Source organism: Gastrolobium bilobum, unplaced genomic scaffold, assembly GCF_033153095.1.
Source record: "Gastrolobium bilobum isolate Gb01-03AN ecotype WA unplaced genomic scaffold, APGP_CSIRO_Gbil_v1 utg1608, whole genome shotgun sequence".
Lineage (NCBI taxonomy): Eukaryota > Viridiplantae > Streptophyta > Magnoliopsida > Fabales > Fabaceae > Gastrolobium > Gastrolobium bilobum.
The window spans coordinates 248,401-258,203 of record NW_026898739.1 but is presented as its reverse complement, the minus strand read 5'-3'; the positions used below and the strand labels follow the sequence as shown (position 1 = coordinate 258,203).

The 9,803-nt window shown below is 33.1% G+C and overlaps 1 protein-coding gene and 1 non-coding gene across 2 annotated transcripts; both read right to left on the bottom strand.

Annotated features, from left to right (window-relative positions):
- Window positions 1-2,087: 2,087 nt before the first annotated feature.
- TRNAN-GUU (transfer RNA asparagine (anticodon GUU)) lies at window positions 2,088-2,161 on the bottom strand. The gene has a single exon. It is a non-coding gene; the product is annotated as a tRNA-Asn (tRNA).
- A 4,483-nt stretch (window positions 2,162-6,644) lies between these two features.
- Window positions 6,645-9,583, bottom strand: LOC133283757 (uncharacterized). The gene is made up of 9 exons (XM_061480671.1): window positions 9,410-9,583; window positions 8,998-9,293; window positions 8,330-8,382; window positions 7,979-8,236; window positions 7,229-7,886; window positions 7,055-7,143; window positions 6,921-6,980; window positions 6,747-6,801; window positions 6,645-6,657 (listed from the first exon to the last, which is right to left on the bottom strand). The coding sequence occupies exons 1-9, from the start codon at window positions 9,581-9,583 to the stop codon at window positions 6,645-6,647; spliced, it is 1,656 nt and encodes a 551-aa protein (XP_061336655.1).
- Between the last annotated feature and the right edge of the window lie 220 nt (window positions 9,584-9,803).

Below are 9,803 nucleotides of genomic sequence, written 5' to 3'. Positions count from 1 at the left end.
AGAGAGTTAAAGAGTTTTCGAGAGACAAAGGATGTAGTGGAGGTGCTTTTCTCAAACCTAGAGAGAAAAGGAGGGGAGAAAAAGTGAGGCTGGAGAGAGAGAAAGAGTTTTAAAAGATTGTAATAGGTTATAAACTTGATTAGTTGTAAATATAACTATCCCGTTCAAATAAGTAATTGTTTGAAAATGTCCTTTTGAATAAGAGAATAATTTTGATTTGGTACCCAAGGAAGCACGGACACTTGTAAAATCAGGGAGAGTCGTGTCCAACACGCTCCGACACGGCGACACGCTCCGACACGGTGTCGGACACGCGGTCAACTTTTTCTGACACGTTGACCATTCCGACACGCGAATTTAACCGTGTCTGACACGGTCAAATTGCATTTTCATAATTTTTTTTTTTAAATTTTTTTTTAAAAAAAATTAAAATATATTAATAAAGCTTCCACATGATGATATCAATTTTATTTTTTTATCTTTTTTCCCCTTAAATAGATAAGAGATCATCTCAGCATCATTGTTGTCAATTCCTATCACGCTCTTGTTGTATCTCCTTGTCTCTGATCTCACTCTAATATGATTTGATCTCTCTATCTGATATTATATATATCTCTCATCCCAGTTCTTATTTTTTATTGAAGCTTCCATCTTTATAACGTGTTGATGGATATTATTAATTTAGTTTCATTTTTTTGTTAAATTATTAAATATTAAATGAAACATACACTGTATAAATTAAAAATATTATTTAATATTAAAACGTGTCCCAACGTGTCGAAATCCATAATTTTTTAGGATTGACGTGTCGAAGTGTCGTGTCGTGTCGCGTGTCACGTGTCATATCGGTGCTACATAGTTGGTACCTACCGTTCCACAATGACAGTAATGGTAATTGACTCCTAATCGCCTTATAAACGTAGGATTCCCCCTTTAAATACATATTTTTAAATCATTTTTTTTTTCTTTTTTTATACAATGGTGGCATGAGGTTTGAATCTATAACCTCATGCAAATTACTCAAACTAGAGGTGTTTATCAGCCGATCCAAATCGATTCAAACCGCGATGACCGAACTGAAAATCGAATAAACCGAAAATCGAATAAACCGAAAATCAAAAAACCGAAAAAAAATCGCAAATTTTAATTGGATTGGATCAGTTTTTGGATTGGTTGATGAAAATCGATCCAATCCAAACCGATCCAATATATTAATTCCCTTCTACCTACTTGGATTTTTCCCCCAATCATACTCCAAAAATTTCTAAACTCAAGACTCATTAACCCATCAATTAAACTCAAGAAAAAACCTAGTCACATCTCATCAACAAAATTTCATCTATGTAGAGCTTCATATCTCATTGTCCAAAAAAAAACCTATATTATCATTTACTGATGCTTTTATATTTTAAAATAAGATAAAATTACAAAGCCAATATACAAAAGATGTTATTTTCACAATAATCATGAAACAAATTTTAGGATTTTAAAAAAATTGAAAACCGATTCAATCCAAACCGAAAAAAATTGGATTGGATTGGATCGAAATTGGAAAAAAATTCAAACCGAATGGATGATTGCATGATCAAACCGAAGGGATTGGATCAGATGATTTTTACTTCCAAAATCGATCCAATCCAGACCGCGAACACCCTTAACTCAAACCCCTCACCACTATACTAATCCTAATGACTTTACACCTTAATTTCTCCCTCCACTCTAACCATGCACACACATGCCATCAACACAAAATCTCAATATTACATGCGCAATTAGCTACGTTTTGCTACGCCACGATTAGCCACATTATTTAAAAATGTGTTTCTTTATTTAGCCATATTTTTTGTGCCAATTAGCTACGTTTTTTAAGGTGGCTAAATACTGCTTTTTTTGTAGTGAAGTGATTTCAATATAGATTTTATCATAGTTGAACTTGAGATTCTATATAAAAAATTCATATTGATTGATGTTAAAATTCAATTTTAATGTTACTAGTGTAAAGAGACAAAACATTTAAGACACTTAAGATTGTCTCTGCAACCAGGTTAAGAAAATAGCAGTTAATTAGTGGTTAAAAAATTTAATTGCGCTAGAAGGAGGGGTTGAACCTCCGACCTTGTGGTTAACAGCCACACGCTCTAACCAACTGAGCTATTCCAGCATTTGATATGCGTATGCTTAGATACAATAAAATCTGATTAACACATTGTCTAATGAGATAACAAGTATACTTGACTCAAAATCCTTAGTAATTGCATAAAAAATCTTTCCCGAAGTCTTATGTGAGAGGTTGGATAAAACATCTTACGGTAACTTTCGTTTAATTATCTTTATGAGTTCACCTCCACGTATATGATAAAATATGCACAGATAATGACTCATTAAAATAAGTACCTATCTTATAGGTATGATCCATTTTCTATTATGTGTAGTTACGAGAATACATGGCCACAGCCCACAGTGCAAAAGAAACAGTAATTTGTTAAGAAATTTATTTTAAAAAAATGGTGTTTGACGGAATGATTGTCAAATTCTTGGTGCAATACTAACAAAGATAGTTTGTTTTGAGGGCCTAACGTGTTAAGCTCTATACTATCGTAGATTCTAACTTCTACATTCATAGGATATACATTCAAATCTCATTGCCATAATTATTTATTAAAAAAAAAGGAAATGAAAACTTAGTTGAGGAGAATGTCTACAGTTAAACTGTACGAAGTCTCAACTATTAAAATATTTTATTTTACTAAAAATTATAAAAGAGAAATACATTTCTTATGTTACATGAGATAATTTATCTCATGCAACCCATAAAAAATGGATATGACCTATTTTTTTCGAGTTCATTTTTGCTGATGTTACTTTAGAAAACGTTGTCTAATGTTCACAGAAACAATATCGTTTTGGGACGAAAATCATGATGTTTTGTAATTTTAATTTATTAAAGGGTCATAATAGTCTTTATCATTTTCATTTTTTAATCTTTCAACCCCTAAACAATATCATTTCGGTAAACATTAGATTAAGTTTTTTAAAGTAATATTAGATGCTTTATTTCCTTTTCTTCTTTCTCTTTTCCTACATGACCCGATCCATTCGATCAGACACTTGCCATCTATTTTCATTGTTCAACTCTTTGACAACATGAAAAAACCAAAAGCTCTTGCCCCCACCCCCCTCTCGATCTATCCAAGGGATGGATCCTAAACACTTTTTTATGTGATATAATATGATAAACACATTTCCCGTTATAAAGTTCCAAAAACAAATGGTAACCGTCAAATATGTAACTACATGACACGGATTTAGATCCTCTCAGGTGTAAAAGTGATCATGTGATCATATTATTTGATCATAACCACTCATTCATAATGAGATAAAAGAGAGAAAAATGTAGGATTTTCAAATGATTGATTGTGATATGATCACTTTTATACCGAACACACAGTTGGGTTTTTTGATCCGCATACCCATTTTTAAGTTGGATCCTTTAAAGGGGCGTTTGGTACAGGAGAAAAAAAAATTTACTGAGAAAATAATTTTGCCGGAATGTGATTGGAAATATTTTATTCCGATAAGTTACAAAAATGTGTTTGGTTAACCAAAATTTATCCCAGAAATATTTGATTAAATTTAATAAATTGATGTTTGGTTGACTGTGAAATAGTAGTAGGAATGTAGGTTATTTTACAAACATAACCTCACTTTTACTTTTTTTTCAAAATTAGTACACAAAAAGTAGGGTTAATTTGGTCAATATTATTTTAGTTACTTTTTACTTTTCCATGCAAAAAATTATCCCACCTAAACTTTGGGTTTTCTAACAACATAACCGTACAACAATTTACACATAGCAACAAAAATCGACAAGTTTTTTACCAGGGAAAGATTTGCATTTGTTGCAACCAAACATAACATTTTAATTTTTCATATGAAGCTTTCCAAGGAATTTCAATATAATCTGAGTAACAAACACCCCTAAGAGACATAAACCTTGTTGACAATTTCACGTTAATATTCTCAGTCGTACCACAGTAACAGTAACCAAAATATAATAAAGTCTGATCAAAGGTTGTTGCCCATGTGTATGGAGGAGAAAATAACAAGTTATATAGTGGCACAGGGCTTCAATTTGAGTTCGACTCAAAAAATTATATATGTATTGTATTCCAAACAAAAATTTATATGTGTATAAAATTATTTTTCTTAATTTTAATTAATTTATATCATAATATATTTAAATTATGTTAAATACAGAGCACCTGAGCAGACAGCACTAAGAAGAGTTATGATTTTATTAAATATTTTTTAATTTTAGTAAAAATATTTTATTTTATTTTTATAAAAATTGAAATTAAACACATAATCTAATACAACTTACCCAAATCTTTCTCTAAAAATATTTTAAGTTTTAGATAGGGCCAAATTACAAATTATAATCCGAGTCAAATTACAATTTTAATTCAGACTAAATTATAATTAATTATATAATTATATGTAATAAATATAATTTCTTAAAACTTAACCTAGGCTGAAGCCACACCCAAATTATACGTGGCTCTGCCCCACTTAAGTTATGGCATATCATTATCCATGGGTGCACAAGAACAATAAGAAAATTAGGGTTTCGGAGTGGTACTCGTAAGATGAGCCCTTTTTATAAAGAATTTCATATTTGAGAATAGGATTGGGCTGAATCACGTACCCTACGTTAAAGCCCGTTGTGCCGGTCCATAACACCGACGTCCAAGGTTTTTCAGCATAGTGCAGCGAATCGTATCAATTGGATCCCATCCCACGCATAGATTTATTTTATTTTTTTTCGTGTGTTACAAACTTACAATTTGGTGGCAGTCAAATCAAAACATTCTCATTAAAAAACGGTGATTTTGATTTATAAGAAGATAAGAAAGGGTTTAATGTGTGTTTTTCTAAAAAATATAAGTCTATATCTTTTCTCATAACGCACATAATTTTAATATGAAAGTTATTTTTTTTTCTCTTTGTCCACGTCAGCGGATAAGGTTTTAAAGAAAAAAAAAGTAACTATAATATTATAATTATATATTACTGAAAATACATAATTATAATAAAAGAGTGAAACCACATAAATTTATATTCTTTAAAATTACAAATAATTTTCCCTATAACAAATGAGAGAATAAGTTGAAGAATAACTGGCTCACGGAACTAGCTAAGGCAAGCTTGATTCTAGCTATTAATTGGACTGCCTTGCAAGTTAAAATTTAAATTCATAAATAAAAGTAGAGATCATCGTGGCAAGCCTGTTGCTTAGGCCAAGGATTTTTGTTTTATATTTTTTGTATTTAACCCAGTTCAATCCAATTTGAGCACTAGTGGAACTATATTGAGGTTTTTCTTTAACATTATTTTCTACAGATTTCTGGTTAAGAAAAACAAATTTCTTATCACTTAAACAATGGTTGTTAGTAAGTCAAGAAATTTGAGAAAGATGAGCTACATAGTAAAATCACCCAGAAATTGTTAACATCAAATAAGTCAGTTTTATGATCATCTATGCAGTAATTTTCTACAAAAGGAGTACAAAACAATCCGGTAAGGATCGGATGAAATTTTCACTTAAGTGCATTGCCATAAAGAAAAAAACTTAAAACAAGCAGAAGCAGTGACTAATTAGGTAGAAGAAACATCATGTATAATACTACATGATTTAGAGTGAAATTGTATATTAAAAAAAAAAAAAAAGACCATGGATTTAGAATTACATTTACAATCATATTTTTCTACAACTTTTGAAACATAAAAATTACAAATTCTGAATACATCAAATTGCAGTCCTGTCATAAAATAAATTGCTGGCATGTTTAGTCTCTCCCTCACCTCTTTCCCTTGCAAGTTTAGCTGTTTCCCAACACTTGAACCATAAAAAATATTGGTCCATGAACTTCTAGACTTCAGTGCTAGCCAGTTAACTATTTTAACATCTAAATAAGCCCAACTAAAAGTTAATCTCTTAAGTAAAGCAAAACATGGGAGGAAGTTATCTACAATCACTACGAGTTGATCGTTTTAGCTTTACCCTGATGACCGAATAGGCTAAGGAATAAATGAATGGTGTTAACATCCTAAATCAAGTGCAACTGCAGAGAACCATTCTTTAGAGCAATAAGCATAAGCATCTCTCGCAGCAAGAATAGCCTGGGTCATTCTTCAAGCTGTCACTTTAACAATTCTCTTGATCTAAACAGCACTGGCGGTTTTTCTCTGAAGGAATAACATAGCATGTGTTAATATTGTCAGATCCTTATATATATATATATATATATATATATATATATATATATATATATATATATATATATATATAGGGTTTATCATCTATCATTTAACATGACCACAAAAATTTTCCTACACACACAACATTTTGTGGGACCCGCAGCAAAAAAAAAAAAAAAAACTTCGGCACGCAAAACGAATCTCTATAACATAACACAATCACTTTTCCTACAACATAACTCTTATAAAACCCATATATATATATATAACAAGTCATGAATTAATTATCCCAAAAACATAAGTTGTTGGATGAAAACATATGAATGGTTTTATTTTTAACATATTCTCTCACGCAAGAGTCTTTCAGATTTGAAGTGTGGACAATGCTAAGATGGCCTCCTACATCAACATCATCAATATTAACAACACTTTTATCCCAAATTAATTGGAGTCGGTGGCAAATGAACCCAAATGAACAACCAACCTACCTTGTGCTAAAATTTAACTTTTTCCATTTAGAAAAATGAGGAAAAGGATCAACCTCTAGACCATATGGTAATAGAGGTTCTCATACCATACCATGAATTTTGCTTAAAACTTAAGTTATTAGGTGAAGACAGATAGATGATTTTATATCTAATGAAACAATTGAATAAATTTACCCTGGCTTAAAATTGTTTTGCATTTTGTCATAGATTTCGCTGCAGACAAACGATCAGGGCCTGCGTAAGTGAAAGTCGCTCAGTAGATTGTGGTTTAGTTGAAAATTATAGAGATAAACAAAGAATTTCATTACCTTGTGTATTCATGTCTTTCTCAGATAGAGCTTCTGCTGCAGTTGATAATTCAGATATAACTTGATTAGCCTTGCATTCATGAGAAGACCTTTTTAAATAAAGACAAAAAGAATGTCAGATAGAAGCGTTGGATAAAAAACAGAGGGAATTGCAGCATTATACAGAAACAATACCCTGAAGCATTATCCTTTGAATGACTTGATGATGGATGGTAAGAAAAATCAAAGCCATCTGAAGGGATCTCTAGATCATTTAACATTTCAGTGAATGAGAAGTCCATTCCCAAGACATCTAACTCAGGAAAATCAGTGTAAAGTGTGTCAACTTCCTTGTCAGACTGTGATGTAGAAATCTCATTAGGCAATGATTTGTCCAATCCCTTAGGGATATCAGTGGCATCAAACTCCAACCTGCTTCTTACGTGATCCCTCTTAGTTATCTTGTCAGAATCTGTCTTCACAGGAGAAATGCAATGACTGCTCTCGATATAAGCCATCTGTTTTGCAGGACTAACCATAACTCTCTTGGTTGAAATTACGGTGTAACAAGTGGGTGAAGCCTCCCCATTGCAAGTTGCAACTGAAGAAATCTCAGGAGGGGATATATATGCATCAGTATGAGAAGTATTTGTCCTAGGAGGTGTATTTGAAACTGGTGAATTCGTCGGAATAGAATGTGAAGGCTGACTAAATAAACATTTAGCAACACTGGATCCTTGAACCTGTGATCCACTGGGTACACAGTTCCCAGATGATGATTGAATTGCAGAAGAGGGCTGAGAAACTACTTGATTATTGACAGCAATATCTGATTGTGGCAGTATGTTTTGACCTGAGAATGAGGGTAGAGCAAAAATTTAATTGATCACTTTATGAAAGATTAGCACATACTTATCATATGCAGAAGCTAGGAGACAACCATACCTTGGACAGGAATTTTCATGCTGCATGATCTACCTCGAGATTTCTTTGCAACTGAAGTGGCATCCAATGCTTTAGTATATTTTCTCTTCCTGTCAGATACACTCATCATGGGTGTTGAGAAGTTTCCAGTCTCTGCATTGGTGTTGATACACTGAGGCAGCAAGTGTATATTCGATGTGTTTTGCGCAGTAGTAGTAGGAACACCTAATAAGAATGCGGCCAAGATCACAATTAACTTCAATACATCATTCAAACAACCTAAAAAGTTGAAGGCCAAATCACCTTTTAATTTAATTGAAACTTAATCCTCAAATGTCGTTTTAATACATTAGGGTCAACTCCAAAAGTAACCCTGAATTGATAACCATTCTTTGCTTACAAATGTCAAATACAGCAATAGCAAACTGTGACCAAGTGAAGGAAACATAATTTACTAATTCCAGCCCAACCAATTCAACCAGAATTCTACAGTCTCCTTGATTGTAGATATCTACAAGTCGCCATTATTCTATTCAGAATCATAATCTAGTAAATAACCCCCAATAAACCTTCTAATATGAGTTTTCCTTAACTGTCTTTTACACATGATACAGATTCAACAACATCAACATCAAATTGCATCTGAACATTAAAAAGGCAAATCCCGGTGCACAAGGCTCCCCGACTTGCAAGGGTAGGGGTAAGGGTCGATTATATGCAGCCTATCGCTACATTCTTTTTGCAAAGTGGTTATTTCCTATATTCGAACCCATGAGCTTCCGGTTAAAAGGAGTAACCCTATTACTACTCCAAAGCTCGCCTTCGTAAATTGAATCCAAATCCAAACATTATTCTTAAAAATGTCAAAACCTTTATTAGATAGAGTTTATCACATAATATGTTTTAAATTGCAACATGGAAAAGCAATGGCGGCTACAATTTCCAGCAACTATCAACAATTTAACGTAAACCGTGACAGTAACCGCAACTTAAAACTATCCTAACTGACATAAATTAAAACAAGAACATAGAATAATCACCAAGATTCAGCTCCTGGTGCATCAGGGAAAAGTATTGTACCCGGAGGAGTTTTGTTAATGAATTTCGGTTGAGGAACCCCCGCAGATTTTGCAGTCAACACGGGAACATTCGGTGCAGGGAGGCTTCGACTAGAATTGTAAGCGTTCATGACATTTTGCATGCCTTGCAACAGCATCTGAACCCGGTTTTTCTCTTGCTCAACGAGGACCCTTTCCCGATCCACCATCACCTTCTGCTCCTTCAAGCATATATACTCATCTAGCATCTCACCCAAACTCAACAAACTCTTTGGAACCTAAAAAAAAAAACCAAAATTTAGCATAGAGAACAACGACCCACATGTGAAAATCTGAATCAAAACGAAAAATAACCAAATGGGGTTGCAAAAAACGTAAATGGGTAGCACGAAACCTCGTTAATTGGAGAATTGTTGATGAGTGATGAAGCTTCGTTTCGGAAGGTGGAGCGCGTTTCGGAGAAGTTGTTGTCGCAGAGGTACCTGTCGACGATGAAGGCGATCTGGATTGGGGTAACCTTGCCCTTTCCGAAGGACTCTGGTTTTCTGGGCTTCGATTGTTTCCCCATAGTCGCTTTGCAATTGTCAACAACAAAGAAGAAGAACTGTGATTATGATGATTATGAGAGTTTCAGAGAGGTTTTTAGGGATCAAAAATGGAGGGGAAGTGAGCTTGGGTACTTCAAAACGCGGGCATTTTTTGTTTTCAAATTTATTGGTCGTTTTAGCTGTAAACGGCTAAACAAACACACTTATTAGGGATGGATGTAATATTATTTAGAGTAAATA